Source organism: Oncorhynchus masou, chromosome 22 (assembly GCF_036934945.1).
Source record: "Oncorhynchus masou masou isolate Uvic2021 chromosome 22, UVic_Omas_1.1, whole genome shotgun sequence".
In the NCBI taxonomy this organism is placed as follows: Eukaryota; Metazoa; Chordata; class Actinopteri; order Salmoniformes; family Salmonidae; genus Oncorhynchus; species Oncorhynchus masou.
In genome coordinates this window covers 59,395,503-59,419,524 of record NC_088233.1, presented here as the reverse complement: position 1 = coordinate 59,419,524, position 24,022 = coordinate 59,395,503, and the positions used below count along the sequence as shown (strand labels likewise).

Below are 24,022 nucleotides of genomic sequence, written 5' to 3'. Positions count from 1 at the left end.
ATCCTTGCCTCTGGGGCTGAGCTACAGGCAGTTAGATTAGGGTATGTCATCAGGTGGAAATTGAGAACAAAGGGATGCAGCCATAACAGGTTTATTTAACCAGGTAGGCCACAATCACCCAACCTCAACCCAATTGAGATGGTTTGGGATGAGTTGGACCGTAGAGCGAAGGAAAAGAAGCAAACAAGTGTTCCGCATATGTGGGAACTCCTTCAAAACTGTTGTAAAAGCATTCCAGGTGAAGCTGGCTGAGAGAATGCCAAAGAGTGTGCAAAGCTATCATCAAGGCAAAGGGTGGCTATTTTGAAGAATTTAAAATCTTAAATATATTTTGATTTCTTGAATTCTTTTTTGGTAAATAGATGATTCCATATTTGTTATTTCATAGTTTTGATGTCTTCACTATTATTCTACAATGTAGAAAACAGTAAAAATAAAGAAAAACCCTTGAATGAGTAGGTGTGTCCAAACGTTTGACTGGTACTGTATATCAATCACACATTCATGTATTCCCCCCCAAAATTCTGTGTTCAGGTGTTCCCACGTTCAACAAGGTATTAGTTAAGTGTTCGGGCCCCCCTTTCAGTTCATTTATGGCCTTTATGACCCCTAATATCCCATACTGTTGTCTGTGTGCTTGTGCATAAGTGTGTCTGTGCATGTGCTGTCAGACCTGAAAAGCATGACATTGGACAGGCGTCCATCCCCTGACACCTGCACCTCTCAGGGTGTCGGCCGACACAGGACCAGGTCACAGTCACAGGTCAGTGGGTTGTGAAATGAAACCCAGGGCTGACACGCACACACAACACCGTTCCCAGGCTATATGGGTTCAAAGGAGGACCTTGCTGCTTTGTTGAGGTACATTTTCATGGGATGTGGGAATTGTGGGTGGCAAATTCAATTAGAACTGAATGGTAATGCTGGTACCATGGTAGTCGATTTATTACATTCAATAGCACCTATAGGCCCATGCTTACTACTCTTTTCAGATATTGGAAAACATTGACAATACCATACAAAAGAAACTCAGAATGTAGCCTATGGTATGATTAATCAATTTACATTTTAAGAGGAATACTGGTCTGAGAGTCTGAGACTCTGAAGTGAAAACTGTGGAAAAAAAATGTGTCTCCCTGAGATTTCATAAAATGTCTGCAACTATTGTTGCAAATAGAAGTTGCTTCAGCAACAAGGTGGGTGGTGCGGCAGGGTTTTCGAGCTACGTGTTTGTTCGGATTCCCTGTCAATCATTCTAAAAATGCTGCGGACCTCCCTGTCTGCACTTTCAGCGAGGGTTCCAACCGCATCTACAGCATCCCGACAGGCGAACACTGGCACTGCAGGCTCAACCAACAATGATTTTCGGATCCTAGGCTAAAGCACTCTCCGTGCATGTGCAGGAAACCGAGAGGAAAGGGGTCGAGAGAATCCTACGTACCCAAACAGCGCGAGAGAGAGAGAGTCAGAGTGAGTGCAGAGCGAGAGAGAGACGGGAGGATAGGCAAGTGGGTTTGTGGAGTAAAAAAAGAACGACTGGACCTGCCAAGATCAAGAGGATTGTGTGTTATTCTCGGAATAACTGCAACTGCGCTTATTTGCAAAGTGTTTTTTTTTTCGCCAATCAAAATGTCATCGTCTGGGAAAGACAACAGTGGTGCTCAACATGCCAATTACGTGGGACCGTATCGCTTGGAAAAGACGCTCGGCAAAGGACAGACAGGTTGGTTGAGCTTTCTCATAACCTAACGGTATCCACCTCTCTCGCGTTCACTAATTGCATAAACATGGCATAGGTTGGGCTGTTGGACCGCTCTCTGCAGTGAGTTAATTTCGTCTGGTGGGTTTACAAAGCGGATGATTGTGTTTGCGGACAATTATCTGCACCCCTATTAAACGAATTTGGGTTTTTGTTTTCGAGCGCAGTGCTTCTCACACGATTGTGCTGGAACAGTGTGCGGGATAGGATAGGGTATTTGGGCGCTTATGATGCTGGCTGCTCAGTTGATATGCGCTCTGTCTGTGAAGCCCTGGTCGAGATTGGGTGTGTTTCCAGTCCTCGCACAGCGAAAATGTGTGTGTGTGTGTGATTTAAAACGAACTTGTTCCCTGCTCCCTCCTTGTCCGCCTTATTGCCTCGCAGTGTGTCCTGTGATTTCAGCACACAACGCAGAGCTAATCCTGATCTGCCTTGATACCTTGATCTATTCTTAGTAGGCAATGCAACGTTTCTCCTGGCTGTGTATTTGTCTATGGTGAGCTCTCCCATAGAATGCCCAGCGTATAGGACAGGTATTGGAAGGAGGCAAACTGTTCAACGGTTTATTTTAAGGGCTGTATTCCGTTGTCAAATAGGAGTGGATATCAAGGCTATATACCTGGCATGTTAAAGGATCATATAAGAACGCATTAGTTTTTGTCTGTATAGGCTATACCTGTCATAGATAAAAGGCTATGCAGAAGTCTATTTGAGGTCTATTTAGCAGAGATTGACATAAATGACCAGCAGCCTTCTTGTTTCACCGAGGCTTCTGTTTTATTGTCTCGTTGAAATACACGTATATGGATGTCATTAGGTTCATCCTACAGTAGCTATGGATGTTTGCTAGAGTCCTTTTGCAGTCAGTGACTTGCTACAGCAGCGTGGTGCTGGGAACAGACCCAAAGGCAGGCGCAGACCTTACCCGGCAGAGATGAGAGGGGGAGAGTGATGCAACACGCTCTGTGCGCTGCTCCAAAAATGAGAGAGAGAGATTTTCTCTGTCCATCTGTTGTCTAAAGCGGCCACAATAGGCGTCACTTCTCCTACCCAGGCCAGCCGGTCCTGCTGTGACGCTTGATACTGTATACTCTGACTCCTGAGTTAAGTTTCCCCTATGTACAGATCTAGGATCAGCTTCCCCTCACCCAATCCGCATCTTTACCATTGGAAGGGGAAATGCAAAACTGACCCAAGATCAGCATATAGGGGCAACTATACCCTACAACATAGGCTATGTAAACTCAGCAAAAAAAAGAAATGTCCCTTTTTCAGGAACCTGTCTTTCAAAGATAATTTGTAAAAATCCAAATAACTTTGCAGATCTTTATTGTAAAGGGCTTAAACACGGTTTCCCATGCTTGTTCAATGAACCATAAACAATTAATGAACATGCACCTGTGGAATGGTTGTTAAGACACTAACAGCTTACAGATGGTAGGCAATTAATAGAGCAACAGCACACTCATTTATCTGAGTGGGATTTCCCTGGGCTAACACACCACATGCTAACCAAACACCATCATACACACACATAGCCCAGCTGCAAAGATGCAACACATGCATGCAGAATTACACACACATAGACAGGAACACAGACATGTGCAAAGACAGACAACCATAGCATGAAAATGCTGAGATGCACACATACACTCTCTATTTATGTTTACACCTAGCAGACCACTGCTACATAGTTGGTTACCAATAATCTGTATAAACACAAAGTAACCCTGCCTCATGCCTTAATTAGAAGACTGGGTTGTAAATCTATATGATTCAATATAAACTCAATATCAACACAGGGTGGACAGTGGGAGTCATGCTAAGATGTTAAAAGTGCAGGTCACACGTGCGCACACACACAAATACCAAATAGGCATTGCATGCACGCACACACTTACACTGTGAGAGAGTAGTTTCATATCCACAAGTACAGTACTAGAATCAAACTGCATAAGACAATACCATCACCGTTACATATTTGATATCCATCAAACAGAAGCTAAGGATGAGATAAGATTAACCATGTCCCACTGACATCATATGCTATAACAAATCTACCAAAATGCTGAAATAAAATAAGTCTTATCATTCATAAGGAGTCCGACGTGGATATTCCCTGACTATTTTTTAAGAAAGGGGCATCCATCCAGCCATATAAACTCAGCAAAAAAAGAAGCGTCCTCTTACTGTCAACTGCGTTTATTTTCAGCAAACTTAACATGTGTAAATATTTGTATGACCATAACAAGATTCAACAACAGACAACAACTGAACAAGTTCCACAGACATGTGACTAACAGAAATTGAATAATGTGTCCCTGAACAAAGGGGGTCAAAATCAAAAGTAACAGTCAGAGTTCGACTGATTACGATTTTTCAATGCTCATACCGATACAGATTATTGGAGGACCAAAAAAAGCAGATACCGATTTGTATATATATTTGTAATAATGACAATTACAACAATACTGAATGAACACTTATTTTAACTTAATATAATACATTAATAAATATCTATTTAGTCTCAAATAAATAATGAAACATGTTCAATTTGGTTTAAATAATGCAAAAACACAGTATTGGAGAAGAAAGTAAAAGTGCAATATGTGCCATGTAAAAAAGCTAACGTTTAAGTTCCTTGCTCAGAACATGTCACGTTCTGACCTTTATTTCCTTTGGTTTGTCGTTATTTAGTATGGTCAGGGTGTGAGTTGGGGTGGGCAGTCTGTTTGTTTTTCTATGATTTTGGGATTTCTATGTTTCGGCCTAATATGGTTCTCAATCAGAGGCAGGTGTCATTAGTTGTCTCTGATTGAGAATCATACTTAGGTAGCCTGGGTTTCACTGTTTGTTTGTGGGTGTTTGTTTCCTTGTCTGTGTTTTTCACCACACGGTACTGTTTCGGAATTGTCATTTCATGTATTCGTTTATTATTTTTGTATTTCATAGTGTTCAGTATTTTTGTTATTAAAAAACGACATGGACACTTACCACGCCACATATTGGTACTCCGATCCTTCTCGCCTCTCCTCTTCAGACGAAGAGAAGGAAAACCCTTACAGAACATGAGAACATATGAAAGCTGGTGGTTCCTTTTAACATGAGTCTTCAATATTCCCAGGTAAGAAGTTTTAGGTTGTAGGTATTATAGGACTATTTCTCTCTATACCATTTGTATTTCATATACCTTTGACTGTTGGATGTTCTTATAGGCACTCTAGTATTGCCAGCCTAATCTCTGGAGTTGAAAGGCTTGAAGTCATAAACAGAGCTGTGCTTCAAACATTGCGAAGAGCTGCTGGCAAAGGCAGGAAAGTGCTGTTTGAATGAATGCTTACTAGCCTGATGCTGCCTATCAAATATCAAATCATAGACTTAATCATAATATAATAAATTCACAGAAATACAAGCCGTATGTCATTAATATGGTCAAATACGGAAACTATCATTTCGAAAAAAATACGTTTTATTCTTTCAGTGAAATACAGAACCGTTCCGTATTTTATCGAATGGGTGGCATCCATAAGTCTAAATATTGCTGTTACATTGCGCAACCTTCAATGTTATGTCATAATTATGTAAAATTCTGTCAAAATAATTATTGTCTTTGTTAGGAAGAAATGGTCTTCACACAGTTCGCAATGAGCCTGGCGACCCAAACTGCTGCATATACCCTGGCTCTGCTTACACAGAACGCAAGAGAAGTGACACAATTTCCCTAGTTAATATTGCCTGCTAACATCAATTTTTAAACAAAATATGCAGGTTAAAAAATATATACTTGTGTATTGATTTAAAAAAAGACATTGATGTTTATGGCTAGGTACATTGGTGAAACAACAGTTATTTTTCGCGAATGCGTTTGTTAAATCATCAGCCGTTTTGCGAAGTAGGCAGTGATTCGATGATAAATTAATAGGCGCCACATTGATTATTTGCAACGCAGGACAAGCTAGTTAAACTAGTAATATCATCAACCATGTGTAGGTAACTAGTGATTATGTTAAGATTGATTGTTTTTTTATAAGATAAGTTTTAATGCTAGCTAGCAACTTACCTTGGCTCCTTGCTGCACTCGCGTAACATCGTGGTCAGCCTGCCACGCAGTCTCCTCATGGAGTGCTATGTAATCCTCGTCCAAAAATGCTGATTACAGATTGTTATGAAAACTTGAAATTGGCCCTAATTAAATCGGCCATGCCGATTAATCGGTCGACCTCTAGTAACAGTCAGTATCTGGTGTGGCCACCAGCTGCATTAAGTACTGCAGTGCATCTCCTCCCCATGGACTGCATCAGATTTGCCAGTTCTTGCTGTGAGATGTTACCCAACCCTTTCACCAAGGCACCTGCAAGGCACCCTGGTGAGACAAAAACGAGACTCGTCAGTGAAGTGTAGCCTAGTGGTTAGAGCATTGGACTAGTAACCGAAAGGTTGAAAGTTCAAATCCCCAAGCTGACAAGGTACAAAATCTGTCGTTCTGCCCCTGAACAGGCAGTTAACCCACTGTTCCTAGGCTGTCATTGAAAATAAGAATATGTTCTTAACTGACTTGCCTAGTAAAATAAAGGTAAAAAAAGAGCACTTTTTGCCAGTCCTGTTTGGTCCAGCAACCGTGGGTTTGTCCACATAGGCGACATAGCCGACACCTGCCTTACAACAGGTCTACATGCCCCCAGTCCAGCCTCTCAGCCTATTGCAGACGATCTGAGCACTGATGGAGGGACATTGCAATTTATTGCCCTGGCCACATCTGCAGTCTTCATGCCTCCTTGTAGCATGCCTAAGGCACGTACGTTCACGCAGATGAGGGACCCTGGACAACTTTGTTTTGGTGTTTTTCAGAGTCAGTAGAAAGGCCTCTTTAGTGTCCTAAATTTTCATAACTGTGACCTTAACCCCTTGTTAATCTGTCTCCTCTCTATGAAAATGGTCACTGGGCTGGGTTCAGCCAATGGCATTGTTTTTGATGAGGAAGGTGACGGTTTCTGTCCAATGGGATTGACAGTTCTCTGCTGAGAATAGTGACAGGGTTTGACTAATGGGTTGGACTTTGGTGAATGTCCCATGCTCTGATTGGTACTATTTGTTTAAGGATTTTGTCCTTAAATTGACTGTTGTGTTTAGCCAATGAATGTGTCTTTGTTAAGATTGACGGTTGCGTTCAGCCAATTAGCTTGTCTCTGGTGAGATACAATTTTGCTCAGCCAAGGATCTTGTCTCTGGTGACTGTCCCAGCCAAGCTATGAGGTATTAATTGATAAGAGAGTGGAAGGTAGGCCTAGGGTGTCTTGCCGGCCTGCACTGAGCCATGGAGCTGGTCCCTATTCATTAAGTGATTAGGGCTGGACACGCATGCGCGCTCGCACACACACGCACTGGCTCTAGCTCTGCTTCCTGGCCTAATCCCCTGCACAGCCAAAGTCCCCTCAGCTCTCACTCACACACTCACATGGTACACAGGGGACCAAGGCTGCTACAGTACACTGCTATAGTGCTACACCAAACACACTGATACATTGGCTACAATAATACACCACTAAACTAGTACATTGATACACAGCTACACCCCATGACACCGTTCTACAAGGGATCACAGACCACTTTCCCTTTCTCTTTCTTTTTTTTTCTCTCTCTATCCTCTTCATATCTCTCTATTTTTCTTTCTCAGTCTCTGTCGATATCAATCTCTTTCTTTCTTTACCAGCCCTCCATGTAGACACGAGGGTCCTCCTCCAGCTTTATTGCTTTTCTGTGTCCTGAGTACCAGAGCCATTCCGCTCTGGTTTCTGGGGCCTGAAGGATCCACTGGGGCCTGAAGGATCCATAGATGCTGCCTTCCTGCTTGGCTGGGTCCTGATTGGGGCTGAAGCCACAGAATCATGGAAGCCATTTTGAAGCCACTGATACAGTTGTCGTGCTCGAGTGCTGGAACCATGGTGGAACCTCGGGCTAGGGCTGTGGAGGTCATGACATTTTGTCAGCTGGCGACTGTCATGTGAATGACTTCTGGTCTCTCAGTAATTGACCAGTAATTAACATAAACACACTTAGCATCTCTAGGCCTCCATGGATAGAAGTTGCTGTTGCACGCCTTTGGAACATCTACATTTAAAAAAAGTTTATTAAATCCATTTATTATACACCATCTCAATAAATCCATGATTTATTTTAAGCAGCTCTAAAAAAACTTTATTATATGAAGAAAATGAATTCCTAGAAGAACAGAATAGCATATTCTGAGTCAGCCTACTGTATGTTATCATGGCTATCATACCATTCCAATGGCAGCCTAGGCTGTAGGCTAGTTAATTTAGCAGACAAGATATAGTTATGTATTCTGTGCCACTGTTTTATATGATTTTATAGTAAGAAGAATATAATTTAACTGAGATTTATAAAATAGGAAGGATATTATTCCTGTTCCCGAGAGCTGTACGCATATAAAGTGGCAATGTAGAGCATAAAAGTGAAAATTTGAAGCAGGTCATATATGCTAGAGTTAGAGTTATGTAGCAACATTAGTTGTGAATGATGCAAACCTTAGAATATCTTAGAAATCAAAACGTATAAGCCTATGGGCTGCATGATGTGACTTTTGCCTCAGGCTGCACACACTGTTCTCTCATCAAGTGATAATATGTGACCGACCGGCTCAAATCGGTCTTATGTAGCAAAATTTAGTGTTGTTTTACATTGGATAGAAGTAGAGACTCGTAGCTACAAAATGCTATATCATACACTGCATTTTTTTAGGAACAATGGGAAAGTCATTCAGCTTTGAAAAAACTGAATAAACTTTTAAACTCACTTTTGAGAAAATGGCCTTTTGGTGAAGAGCTCTTTGTCTACACCCATTCAGCATCGTTCACACCATTTTAACCTTTTTGGGATAGGGGGCAGTATTTTCACATTTGGATGAATAACGTGCTCAGAGTGAACTGCCTCCTACTCTGTCCCAGATGCTAATGTATGCATATTATTATTAGTATTGGAGAGGAATGATATTATTCCTCTCTGAAGTTTCTAAAACCGTTTGAATGATGTCTGTGAGTATAACAGAACTCATATGGCGGGTGAAAACCTGAGACAAATCCAACCAAGAAGTGGGAAATCTGAGGTTTGTAGTTTTTCAACTCAGCCCCCATTGAAGATACAGGGTGATATTAGTTGTGTTTCATTTCCCAAGGCTTCCACTAGATGTCAACAGTATTTAGAACCTGTTTTGAGGATTATACTCTAAAGGAGGAGCTCATGAGGGCTCTTTGAGTGAGTGGTCTGGCAAAGTGCCACAGCCTCGGTCTGGCGCGCTCACGTGAAAGGTTCCACTTCATTTGTACAGACAAAGGAATTTGTCTGGTTGGAACATTAATTAAGTTTTATGTTAAAAACATTCCATACTTAGGTTGGCATGTTACTACGGGCTGTAACGGAACTTTTTGAACTTTTCGTACGATGTTCAGCGCAACCTGAACGAGCTTTTGGATTTAACTATAACTGATAGACATTATCGAACAAATCGAAACATTTATGGTGGAACTGGGATTCTTGGGAGTGCATTCTGATGAAGATCATCAAAGGTAAGTGAATATTTAAAATCCTATTTCTGAGTAATGTTGACTACCCAATTTGGCGGGTATCTTTTTGGATGCTTTGTTGTCTAAAGGCTATACTCAGATTATTGCATGATTTGCTTTCTCCGTAAAGTTTTTTTGAAATCTGACACAGCGGTTGCATTAAGGAGAAGTGTATATATAAAGTTCCATGTATAATAGTCGTATCTTTATCAATGTTTATTATGAGTATTTGTGTAAATTGATGTGGCTCTCTGCAATATCACCACGTTTTAGAACTACTTAACGTAACGCGCCAGTGTAAACTCAGATTTTTTAATATAAATATGAACTTTATCAAACAAAACATACATGTGTTGTGTAACATGACGTCCTATGAGTGTCATCTGATGAAGATCATCAAAGGTTTGTGATTCATTTTATCTCTATTTCTGCTTTTTGTGACTCCTGTATTTGGCTGGAAAAAATGGCTGGATTGGTGGTGACCTAACATAATTGTTTGGCGCTTTCGCTGTAAATCCTTTTTGAAATCAGACACTGTGGCTGGATTAACGAGAATGTTATGTTTAAAATGGTGTAAAATACTTGTATGCTTGAGGAATTTTAATTATGAGATTTGTGTTTTGAATTTGGCGCCCTGCACTTTCACTGGCTGTTGCGGGGTATTCCTCTAGCAGAACCCCAGTCCTAGACAGGTTAAGCTTTAGCCCCACACATCTCGTTTCGCTCTCGAGGCATTCAGAGCGCACACGTGAAACTCTGGCCGATGATTTGTTTACCTATGGATAACATGAAAACAGCCTTACCAGCTCCGTTGCAACAATTTCATTAAACTTTTTTTCCGACGTTTACTGACACCGGCCATATTCAACGGGTGATTTGCGTTTGTACATTCAGCAGTTATTCTGCACTCTGGCATACTCAGACTGAATTTTCCGAATGCACCCAAAATGGTTAGTTGCGTACACAATGAACCTAGCTAGGTAAACAATATGTAAGATCATGCACGTCATGTAAGATTACCTAGCGAGCCAGCCAGCTAAAATTAGCTAGTTAAACAACAATGAACATGGTGCCAAATCATGTCGTTACTACCCTGCATGAATCTGCTGGGAGCGAACCAACCAGGTTCAACGTTAGCTAGCTAACATTAGGCTTTAACTAACAATGCAAACGGCTCTGATATATGAATAATAATAACAGCTAGGGAGCCAGCCAGCTAGCTAGCTAACATTAGGCTCTAACTAATCCAGAAAACGGCTCTGGGATACGAATAATAACAGCATACACATAACGTTAGCTAGGGAGCCAGCCAGCTTACGTTAGCTAGCTAGCTAAAAGTAAACTTTAGCTTGAAATGGAACCCCATTCTGTCAAAATTAGAAACGTGTAATATCAGAAAATGTAGCGAGTTAGACTATCATCAAGCATGATGGACGCGTCTCTCTGTCACAGATGCCATGCCATGGTTGCCCTTAGTTTGAAGATGTAATCTGGAGACAGGTGTTTTCTTAATCTCTTGAGCCATCATACTCTAATTCCACAGATTTTCAAAATTTGATCCTCCAGAAAGTGGAGATCAACACTTATGCAGCTCCTCTACACAAAACATATTTTAAAAAAGCTGCGTACGACAGGATTACCAACACAGACTGACCAGCTCAAATATACAGAAGCCTTCTATATGGAAGACCAATCTGAACTTTCTCGGCATATCCAGCCCACTCATTATCTCAGCCAATCATGACTAGTGGGGAGGTTGCTTACTTTTTCTGTGGCTTAACCAACTAGGCTTGTAATTTAAAAATTATATTCATATTTACACATGTCATACACATTTGTTATCAAGACACATGAAAGTTCACATGTTCCAGAAGGCTCTCCTGTGACGTAGTGAACTTCCACTATTCTGGGAATAATGTTTACTCAATGTTGGAACATTGCTGAATAGACTTACTTCCATTCAACCACAAGAACATTAGTGAGGTTGGGCACTGATGTGGGGAGATTGGGCCTGGTTTGCAGTCGGCATTCCAATTCATCCCAAAGGTGTTCGATGGGGTTGAGTTCAGGGCTCTGTGCAGGCCAGTCAAGTTCTTCTACACTGATCTCGACAAACCATTTCTGTATGGAACTCACGGAGGCATTGTCATGCTGAAATAGCAAAGGGCCTTCCCCGAAGTTGGAAGCACAGAATCATCTAGAATGTCATTGTATGCTGTAGCGATAAGATTTCCCTTCACTGGAACTAAGGGGTCAAGTCAACTGAACCATGAAAAACAGACCCACACCATTATTCTTCCTCCGCAGGTATCGTTCTTCTGGCATCCACCAAACCCAGATTAGTCTGTCGGACTGCCAGATGGTTCATCACTCCAGTGAACGCGTTACCACTGATTTCAACAGCGGCAAGCTTTACATTACTCCAGCTGACTCTTGGTGTTGTGCATGCTGATCTTAGGCTTGTGTGAGGCTGCTCGGCCATGGACACCCATTTCATGAATCTCCCGACAAACAGGTCTTGTGCTGGAATTGCTTCCGGAGGCAGTTTGCAACTCGGTAGTGAGTGTTGCAACCGAGGACACTCAGCTTTTCTATTCTGTGAGCTTGTGTGGTGTACCACTTTGCGGTTGAGCCATTGTTGCTCCTAGACATTTCCACTTCACAATAACTGAACTTAGAGTTGACCGGGGCAGTTCTAGCACTTGTTGGAAAGGTGGCATCCTATGACTGTGCCACGTTGAAAGTCACTGAGCTCTTCAGTAAGGCCTTTCTACTGACGGTGTTTGTCTATGGAGATTGCATGGCTGTGTGCTCGATTTTACACACCTGTCGGCAACGGGTGTGGTTGAAATAGGTGTATCCACTAATTTGAATTGATGTCCACATTTCTTCATATATATCTATATCTATATCATGTATGTGAAATTAGTTTGTGATTTAAAATGGGCCATTATCAAGTGGGCAGGGGAAAAAAGTAATCCTCATGCACTCGAATAGCGATTGGAGGCTGCGCTTTCCCATGGTTACTTTTTCCTTGCGAAAGTATTCGGCCCCCTTGAACTTTGCGACCTTTTGCCACATTTCAGGCTTCAAACATAAAGATATAAAACTGTATTTTTTTGTGAAGAATCAACAACAAGTGGGACACAATCATGAAGTGGAACGACATTTCTTGGATATTTCAAACTTTTTTAACAAATCAAAAACTGAAAAATTGGGCGTGCAAAAGTATTCAGCCCCTTTACTTTCAGTGCAGCAAACTCTCTCCAGAAGTTCAGTGAGGATCTCTGAATGATCCAATGTTGACCTAAATGACTAATGATGATAAATACAATCCACCTGTGTGTAATCAAGTCTCCGTATAAATGCACCTGCACTGTGATAGTCTCAGAGGTCCGTTAAAAGCGCAGAGAGCATCATGAAGAACAAGGAACACACCAGGCAGGTCTGAGATACTGTTGTGAAGAAGTTTAAAGCCGGATTTGGATACAAAAAGATTTCCCAAGCTTTAAACATCCCAAGGAGCACTGTGCAAGCGATAATATTGAAATGGAAGGAGTATCAGACCACTGCAAATCTACCAAGACCTGGCCGTCCCTCTAAACTTTCAGCTCATACAAGGAGAAGACTGATCAGAGATGCAGCCAAGAGGCCCATGATCACTCTGGATGAACTGCAGAGATCTACAGCTGAGGTGGGAGACTCTGTCCATAGGACAACAATCAGTCGTATATTGCACAAATCTGGCCTTTATGGAAGAGTGGCAAGAAGAAAGCCATTTGTTAATTAAAGATATCCATAAAAAGTGTCGTTTAAAGTTTGCCACAAGCCACCTGAGAGACACACCAAACATGTGGAAGAAGGTGCTCTGGTCAGATGAAACCAAAATTGAACTTTTTGGCAACAATGCAAAACGTTATGTTTGGCGTAAAAGCAACACAGCTCATCACTCTGAACACACCATCCCCACTGTCAAACATGGTGGTGGCAGCATCATGGCTTGGGCCTTCTTTTCTTCAGCAGGGACAGGGAAGATGGTTAAAATTGATGGGAAGATGAATGGAGCCAAATACAGGACCATTCTGGAAGAAAACCTGATGGAGTCTGCAAAAGACCTGAGACTGGGACGGAGATTTGTCTTCCAACAAGACAATGATCCAAAACATAAAGCAAAATCTACAATGGAATGGTTAAAAAATAAACATATCCAGGTGTTAGAATGGCCAAGTCAAAGTCCAGACCTGAATCCAATCGAGAATGTGTGGAAAGAACTGAAAACTGCTGTTCACAAATGCTCTCCATCCAACCTCACTGAGCTCGAGCTGTTTTGCAAGGAGGAATGGGAAAAAATGTCAGTCTCTCAATGTGCAAAACTGATAGAGACATACCCCAAGCGACTTACAGCTGTAATCGCAGCAAAAGGTGGCGCTACAAAGTATTAACTTAAGGGTGCTGAATAATTTTGCACGCCCAATTTTTTTTCAGTTTTTGATTTGTTAAAAAAGTTTGAAATATCCAATAAATGTCATTCCACTTCATGATTGTGTCCCACTTGTTGTTGATTCTTCACAAAAAAATACAGTTTTATATCTTTGTTTGAAGCCTGAAATGTGGCAAAAGGTCACAAAGTTCAAGGGAGCCGAATACTTTCGCAAGGCACTGTATATGTATATAATATATGTGTGTGTGTGTGTATGTGTGTGTGTGTGTTTTTGTCGTACGTATATGCAGTAGGCTATTAGGCTATGCATTTTATAACGGCATAATCATTATTTTAACTCAGGCTTTTTTTTGGCCTTGGGCTCATACTGTATATAGGGTTATGCGTATGCATAAGCTCTTTGTTTGTATGTTCTACATGCAACGTCTCAAATGCTTTGAATTGATCATCATCTTAGAAAGCGCTTTGGCTTTGAAACAAAATCCACAACAACCATGTTTTCCATTCAATTTCAACTTTTTGTTGAACTTCTATCACAGTGAGGTCACACAATGTAGCTGAACGGTGAGCGTCAAAAGCATGACGCTGTTTTGGTAATACGTGTTATTTTCGATCGCATTTGCATTGATGTGGGACAAGAGAGGGTTGAGAACCAGGCCATTTGCGATCTGGGAGTTGTTAGTGAGTTGGGTACTACTAACGCATCAGCAGCATTCATGTGCAGAGCGCATAGGATGAGATTACTGTGACTCAATGGTCACATGGAATTTGACCGAGGTCATAACTGCCGGTGTGGCGGTAATACAGTCATCGCAACAGCCCTACCTAGGGCAATTGTGACAGTGATCTTCACTCTGTCTGTCTGTGTGTGTGTGTGTGTGTGTGTGTGTTAGAGAGAGAGATATGGTGTGACTCCATGTATGTCAGTCAACTCAATCAAATGTACTGTATTTATAAAGCCCTTTTTACATCAGCTGATGTCACAGTGCTATACAGAATCCAGCCTAAAACCCCAAACAGCAAGCAATACAGATGTAGAAGCACAGTGGCTATGAAAAACTCTCTAGTAAGGCAGGAACCTAGGAAGAAACCGAGAGGAACCAGGTTCTGCACGGACCCTATCTTGCACATGAATAACATACAGCTGGCGGGTTAAGCTTTTTCGGCAGGATAGAACAGCAGCTTCTGGTAAGACAAAGGGTGGCCGTCTATGTATATTTGTTAACAACAGCTGGTGCACAAAATTTTAAGGAAGTCTCAAGGTTTCTCTCTATCTCGCCTGAGAGAGTTTCTCATGGTAAGCTATAGACCACACTATTTACCAATAGTTTTTTGTAGCTGTCTATATACCACTTCAAACCAATGCTGGCACTAAGACCACGCTCAATGAGCTGTATACAAACATAAGCAAACAGGAAAACGCTCATCCAGAGGCAGCGCTCCTAGTGGCCGGGTACATTAATGCAGGGAAACTCATCCATTTTACCAAATTTCGACCAGCATGTCAAATGTGCAACCAGAGGGAAAAAACTTTAGACCACCTTTAATCTATACCCAGAGACGTGTACAAAGCTCTTCCTCGCCCTCCATTTGGCAGATCTGACCATAATTATATTCTCCTGATTCCTGCAAACAAGCAAAAACTAAAGCAGGGAGCACCAGTGACTCGGTCATTAAGAAAGTGGTCAGATGAAGCAGATGCTAAGCTACAGGACTGCGTTGCCAGCACAGGCTGGAATATGTTCCGGGATTCTTCCGATTTGCATTGAGGAGTACACCACGTCAGTCTCTGGCTTCATCAATAAGTGCATTGATGACGTTGTCCCCACAGTGACTGTACGTAGTACCCCAACCAGACGCCATGGATAACAGGCAACATCTGCACTGAGCTAAAGGGAAGAGCTGCCGCTTTCAGGGAGCGGGACTCTCACCCGGGAGCTTATAAGGAATCCCGCTATGCCCTCCGATGAAACATCAAGCAGGCAAAGCGTCAATACTGGACTAAGATTGAATCGTACTACTCCGGCTCCAACACATGTGGCAGCACTTGCAAACTGTTGCCCAAGTCATAGATTGTTCACTCTGCTAACAGCAAACAGTACCGGAGCATTGGCTCTCAGACCAACAGGCTCCGAGGCAGCTTCTACCCCTAAACCATAAGACTGCTAAATAGTTAATTAAATGGTTGCCCGGACAATCTGCAAGGACCCTACCTGGCACTGACTATATCTAGATGACTATATATACACACTATATGCACACATACACTCAAACACACTACACTGATACTCTCACACAAAACCCACACACATTCACATACACTACAAACACACACGCATACTGACACAACACAAACACACACGGATGAATAAGCAGCTGTGTGCTTTGTTTGTGCATGCACCTGTGTGTGTATGTGCATTCCAACCTGCTTGCCGCAACGGGAGTGCATTCCTGGAACAGATGACTGAGTGTGTGTTATGTAAACGAGAGAAGATTTTTACATGCATAACAGCGCCTGTCCTTTTTACTCACCAGTCAAATTGAGAAATTTGACATTACAATGTTCAGACGTAGCCAACAAACGTCAATGGAAAAGGTGAACCGTCTGTTCTACCATTCAACTGCACTTCTTATTGCATAGAGAAAAATACTTAAACTATTTCATCTATTTACTACTGTGAAGTGGGTCCAATTAAATGAGAGAGGCTACCATTCGTCCTATATCTTAACTTTTGTAGGCCTATAGGCTATTTTGTGAGTATGAAACCATCACAGCCAGAAAAGGTGAGGAATTCCATCTTGCTATTATATTTAGCAAACTTTTTTATTTTTATGAATATGAGTCATCATATATTTCTGCACATGTCTCGGCTGCTTTTGAAGTATTGCATTGCAATTAAGACAATCACTAGGAACTGTGCATACACATGGTCTAAAGTTTGCAGGAGGATAAGCACATTCTCACTTCAAGCTTAGGTTTTTATAAATTCCAACTTTTGCTTGAAAAGTGGCTCACGCATATTTTGGACGTACTCAATGTTTATGAACGAGGCCCTTTGCTTTGAGCACAGACACAGAAACAGCCCTGAACTGCTCTCTCCTTTAACTTGTCACTTCAAGGCCATTGTTATGCTGCTTCACACACAAACACACACACACACACACACACACACACACACACACACACACTACTGTCCTGAACTATCATGCTTGGGCCTCCCTGCATGTTTCTCAGTGAATCTGACAGTGAATGAGCCCCCCTCGCCCTGTCTGCCAGATATTACATAACCAAGGTCTCTGTCATTGACGGTTACACCCTCTTCCCTCCCTCGATCCCTCTCTTTTCACAGTCGGGATTCATACAGCAACCCAGTGGTGTGTTAAATCAGACAAGGTCTCTGCGGGATAGTATCGATTAGAGTGATTTTATGTAGCCATTGATTCTCCCAGATTAATGATGGTGGAAAGAGTAGTAGGGAGAAGAATCTTGGGGCGTGAAGTGGTCTTGCTCGTCAGTTCTGACTGGCTTTGTCCCAAATGGCACCCACTTCCCTATATAGTGCACTATATAGGGAAGAGGGTCCCATTTGGGACGCCACTGACTAGCGGATTGGAGGTGATTACTTCGAGCACTTTATTGATAATTGTCTTCATTAGTTTATCACTCCTCCTCCCCTTATACCCTTCTTCTTAATATGTCCATCCTTATGGGTGAAGGTCATAGGAGGAGTTAGAGGTGGGTTAATGTGTGTCTGTGAATGGGTTTGTGTGGGTGTATTTGAGAACCCATAAGTTCAAGTATCTTCAATGACGTCTGAAATATTTGCGTCCTTTGAAATCACAATGTTTCATGTGCTTGTATGTGTTTTTTTTGTTGTTGTTTAGAGTGTGCATGTGTTGCGGAGGCTTGGTCGCTGTCAAACCCCATTGTGTTCTATTTGGGCCCTAACTCAGCGCATCCACAGCCTGTGTTTGTCTCACCTCTTCTAAAGCGAGGCGAATAAGAAAAGAACGAGAAGAAGCTACGGTCCATTTTACAAAACACACACACTGTGCTGTGGAGTGTTGTTGATCAGTTATTGCCTGATTTTATTTGGAATTTTACGGTAGCTTTCTTTGGACACAGCAGAGAGAATGGTAAACACATACATTATCTGTGTCCCGATTGGCACCCAATACCCTAAAGAGTGCACTGGGATCTGGTCAAAAGTTGTGCTCTAAATAGGGAATAGGGTGCCATTTCTGAGGCAGTCACAGCGTTTTGCCTTTCCATTCTCTGGCGAAATGAATTGCTACATTTATTTAGGAGCACACTTTGTTGCCTCAATAATATGTGGCAGGATTGACAGTCCCGCAATCTGTGTGTTTGAGACTGCCAATCAGTTGGTGTGCGTGTTTGAGACAGCCAGTAAGGTAGTCGCTGGTATTTCTTTGTGTGTGTGTATAGTGTTTGTGTGTGCCATTTATTAAGAACCAGTTTTCAGTCCTTGCTGGCATTTCTCTTGGTGTGTGTCTGTGTGCCAGTCACTGCTAGTTCCAAGTAGCTGGTATATGTTGGCAATGTGGACATTCAATGTTAAATATCTGTGCACTTGGCAGTGGCGTTAATGCCTTTAAGACCCCCCTGTACACACACACACACACACTCCGTCTTTAAGACCCTGTCTTACACACATATTAACCCTGAAAAGGCTTACTGTCTGTTTGGGTCTGTGAGAAATGCTGGGTTGGTTGCTGAGGCTGGTTGTCTGGTTGTCATGGTTTCCTTGCTGATTCTCTTCTCTGGTTCCCAGTCTTGGCCTCACATAAGCACATCTCTCTCTCTCGATCTGTCTGTGAAATCCTCTCTCTGAATGTGTGGTGTGTGTTTTGGGCGTGTGTGTATGGATTTTTCAATATGGTTTTGCATCAGTGTGTCTGTGACTGAGTATTTGTGTGTGTGTGTGACAGACTATTTGTGTCTTGTTGCAGACCAGGCTGGCCGGCCCTGCTCTCTGCTCTCTTTCTCAGTGCCGTGTGTTCTAGTTAAAGCCCTCAGATTAGCACATGTGGGGAGCCCAGGCTTTGGCTGCTGTCCTGTCAGCTAGCATTTAGCATTGGCTTGTTACTGACGGCCTGCCTGGCTGTCCTCAGATTAAGGGGTTAGCAAAGGGGAAGAGCTGAAAAAGGAGGGTCTCTTATAAGTCAATATTTAATTAATCAATCCAACAATCAATCAATCAATCAAATTTTATTTGTGCAAAACCGGAGAAACAGGAAAACTAAAACAGAACTAAAATCTTGCACAATTGCGTCAAATGTTAGATTAGGTTCTTGGAGAGATGTATGAGAAAAGATGCTAACAAGACTAGCAATGTCTCCACCCCCTAAACAAAAACTGTCAGCCAAAGTATGGGCAAAATGTTCCCTTCCTTTATGAAATTTTGAAGTTCGAAAACTTTTTATAATCGTGATTTGTCCAAATGTTCAGTGACTAAAAAAATCCCTGTACCGCAACAAAGTTCCTCGCTGGTCGTCGCATCCATCAGTCTGTTGACAATTGCCCACAATACCACCCTTTGTTACGTGCATCTATCCACGAGAAATTACAAATACACAACCATTTGTTGCAAAGTGCAGTAACCTGTGTCAGGGACATTGCTAGGATTTGAGGACATTAGGGAGGGGAACCCTAGGAGCCCCTCCCCCCAAAATAATACAATTATTTAATGGCTATATGCATCAATATCAAATTATATTGGCCACATGTACCGAATACAGGCCACACCCGGCCATGATTACAGACACCTGTGTGTGTCCTTGACACTATATGAACTAGTCACAATGCAGTGTTTGTCATTATACCCTGATGAAGACAACTTGTCTGTCGAAACATTGATTATTCAATTATTGCATCTGAGCTCCTAGAGTGTGCGGCTCTCCTTTTTAATTTTACATGTGCTGAATACAACAGGTGCAGACATTACGGTGAAATGCTTACTTACAAGCTCCTAACCTACAATGCAGTTAAAAAAATACAAGAATAAGAAATAAAAGTTAAAAGTAGTTTATAGAGCAGAAATAAAATAACAATAGCGAGACTATATACAGGGGGTACTGGTACAGAGTCGGTGTGCGGGAGCACCAGTTAGTCAAGGTAATTGAGGTGATATGAAGGTAGAGTTATTAAAGTGACTATGCATAGATAACAGAGAGTAGCAGCGATGTAAAAGAGGGGTCAATGCAAATAGTCGGTATCCATTTTGATTAGATGTTCAGGAGTCTTATGGCTTAGGGGTAGAAGCTGTTTTGACGCCTCTTGGATCTAAATTTGGCGCTCCGGTACCACTGCCATGCGGTAGCAGAGAGAACAGTCTACGACTAGGGTGGCTGGAGTCTTTGGTGCACTTTGAGATTAACATTGAGATTAAATCTACTAAGAATGAAAAAATACAAAAATGTCCCACTCATGTCAATTCTATTCAAAAGCCAATGCAATATAAATGCAATTACAAGACATTCAGGTAACTTGCACCTTCCCACCTGCCATAGCACACACTGCAATAGCACTGCCATAGCAGTTTCAATTACAGTAGCTACTGTGGATCTCTCTACTCAAAAACATCCATACCACTCATCAAAACTATATTGGTCCGCTAAAATAGGACTAGTAAAGGCCCAGTGCACAACCTTTGTGAGGAGAAAAAGTGTAAATCATTTTCTTCATGATTCAGCACCCCTACTTCCCACGGCTAAGCTCAAGTATATGTGTTTTAGTAAATTTTTCAAAGTAGACCTGCATATAGGTGTATGGTTTGTTAAACTTTGCAATCAATGGTTTTCCTTGGAATACATTTTAAAGTGAAAATGTGAGTCTCAGTGTCACTCTGTTCCCATGGAATTGCCCAAATGTTTTTTACATCCAGCAGGTCTATAATAATGAACATCAATCAATTCCCAGCTATGTCCAATAAGACTTGATGCAGTGTAAAAGTCAAATCTGTTACATCAGAATCCATTTACTCATTTGCAATAGTTGTTCACTATGGGTTTTAGTACTGTTGAAAAACAGCATCGCTATAGAGAAAGGAAGAAAGCCCAGATTGGAGAAAAGGCCTGGAAGATAAAGGATGCAGAGGGGCAAGGCCATGCAGTAATGCGGTTACACTCCCACTATAAAAATGGGCATACATTTTTTTATAATCAGTGCCAATTCTTAATGCTTTACACAGGTATATATTTATAGGCATGTTAATGCTGTAATACAAAACTATCAAGTAATTGTTCATATACACTGAGTACACCTTCCTAATATTACCTCTAAAGGAATATTCATTAACAGCTCAAATAAATAAACTTTAAAGACAACTTTAAACCATACATTGCCTTTTATTTGTACATGTTTTAAATTATACAAGCACATCAAGTTTTCAAAATCCCGCAATGCCGTTACATTGTGTAACTTGTCCCTGAGCTGGCAGATTAATTGTTCTTGCCTCGCTGCCTGCTGGAGGTACTGCATTTTGGTTACAACCTTAAAAGTAACAACAAATAAAGTTGGCAGGTCTGTTAGCTAGCTAGCAATTGCTGTGGAAACACCAAAATTATTTGAAATAACAATTGAGGTATATATGTAATTTAACTCAACACTTAGATAACTACTTCAAACTAATGGAAATTACAATAAATAAAGGTTAACTTATTAGTTTTTCACTGTCCAGAGGCACCACAAGTAAGCATTTTATTTGCAAACTTCATCACATGTACGCTTACTGCACTACAGAAACACCGCTAACCAAATGGTGCATGTACACTGAATTAAAGGTTACTACACTCAAAATCTAAGTTTATGCATTGTTATTAACACAGAAAATCCAATGTTGTTTTTATATTGAAGTGTGAAATAACTGGAGGGAAACCAGAAAAACTGGGAAAAATCCAAAACCTGAAAGAAGAAAAATACTAATTTTAACCTTTTTAACACGTACCAACAAATGGGTGTGACCATTCTATAATAGTCCCTGCAGCGTACGCTAAAACCGGTGTGATTAGAATGCATATTTAGAACGTCCAGTTTCGATTGACTCTACAGTCAGCATTTAAGCTAGCCACGCTGTTTTTTCACAAACATTTTGCACAAACACAGTCCTTACAAAGTTACGTCCAGAATGTGACCAGTTTATTTTTGGATGCAATGTCCAGACACTCACAGAAGTAGCAACAGCACACAATCATCCAAACCGGAAAATGTAGGCTACATTAGTCCTAGTGCTAACTGAGGAAAGATTGACGTAACACAAGCCATCATATTTAGATAACTCTCAGCCGTCTGAAACCACAATATGAATTGGCTAATATCAATTACTATTTATATTTCATCACATCTCACGTGAGCTCACCAATGATCAAAATAATTGAGGAAAACACTTTCTAAAAATCTAAGTATAATAATGGGTAGTTTGTGTGGGTCGCCATGTTTGTTTTTTGTTGTCAAAACAAAGATGATAAGAGGAGACAAGATGAGTTTGGTCTGTTTGCTGTATGCATGTTGAAGGGGGTTTGTCGTCTATGATCATTCAGTTCCCTTTATTCACTTCCGGAAATTTACCCTTCACCTCATTATAACATCTTTGGTCTGACAGACGTTTACGTGACACCCAGAATGCATTTTATAATGTCAACAAACATGGTGCCACACAACTGTCAAATAGCTTAGCATTGGCTCATTATAATCATTATAATCAGTACAACCTTCCAAAAAATATTTTACAAACATCACAGGTGGCCATTACAATCTATGCAATAATCAGAATGCATTATTTGTCAGCAGTACTTGAAAAGCTTTTGCTAAAAACATTTTTTTTAAAGACTACCACACTGGTGTTAACCAGTATGAACATTAATTTAAAAAATCCATCGCAGATCTGGGGCCGTATCCACAAAGCGCCTCCGCGTAGAAAATTGGTTGTGCTTAAAATATACATTTTACTCGTGTAATAATGAAAGTTATGCATGAAAGGCGTTTTAGTCATAAGAGTTCCACCTAGTCAACACATATTTAGGAGACCTCATGCTGTCCTAACAAGTACAGAGTTACCAGCAGGTGTCTTGAAAGTCGAGTCAGTGGTTCCTGTGCTATATACAGGCAATTGAATTAATGTTTAGATATTTCTGCAGTACCTGCAGCACCCATTGACCTTTTGTCACATTTTGTTGTGTTACAGCCTGAATTTAATAAAATGGATTACATTGAGATTTTGTGTCACTGGCCTACACACAATATCCCATGTTAATGTTGAATTATGTTTTTAGAAAGGGTTACAAATTAATTAAAAAAATTAAAAGCTAAAATGTCTTGAGTCAGTAAGTATTCAGCCCCTTTGTTATGGCAATCCTAAATAAGTTCAGGAGTAAAAATGTCCTTCACAAGTCACATAATAAGTTGCATGGACTATGCAATAAGTTGCATGGTGCAATAATAGTATTTAACATGATTTTTGAATGACTACTTCATCTCTATACCCCACACAAACCTGTAAGGTCCCTCAGTCAGGCACGAGTACTTCCTGTTCAAGTTTCTAACCATAGGAAGGGAGGAGCAAAGTTAATTTGTCATCATATTTGCTGAAGGGAGGCGGGGCATGTTGGCATTTCGAAAAGTTTAGTATTTTTTTTATTTTATTTAACCTTTATTTAACTAGACAAGTCAGTTAAGAACAACATTCTTATTTACAATGACAGCCTACCAAAAGGCAAAAGGCCTTAAAAAATGCAGTATAAATATAGGACAACACACACATCACAGCAAGAGAGAGAACTCAACACTACATAAAGAGAGACCTAAGACCATAACATAGCAAGGCAGCAACACATGGCAACACAACATGGTAGCAACACAACATGGTAGCAGCACAAATAATGGTACAAACATTATTGTGCACAGACAACAGCACAAAGGGCAAGAAGGTAGAGACAACAATACATCACACAAAGCAGTCACAACTGTCAGTAACAGTGTCCATGATTGAGTCTTTGAATGAAGAGACTGAGAACTGTCCAGTTTGAGTGTTTGTTGCAGCTCGTTCCAGTCCCTAGCTGCAGAGAACTGAAAAGAGGAACGACCCAGGGATGTGTGCGCTTTGGGGACCTTTAACAGAATGTGACTGGCAGAACAGGTGTTGTATATGGAGGATGAGGTCTGCAGTACATATCTCAGATAGGGGGGAGTGAGGCCTAAGAGTTTTATAAATAAGCATCAACCAG

General features: G+C 41.2%; 1 protein-coding gene across 1 annotated transcript in view; it reads left to right on the top strand.

Moving 5' to 3' along the window:
• Positions 1-1,431: 1,431 nt before the first annotated feature.
• brsk2a (BR serine/threonine kinase 2a) overlaps positions 1,432-24,022 on the top strand; it is a 557,365-nt gene continuing 534,774 nt past the window's right edge. The window contains exon 1 of the mRNA XM_064930639.1: positions 1,432-1,723. Coding sequence (XP_064786711.1) covers positions 1,630-1,723 — 94 coding nt within the window. The 5' untranslated portion in view covers positions 1,432-1,629. The remainder of the gene's footprint in view (positions 1,724-24,022) is intronic.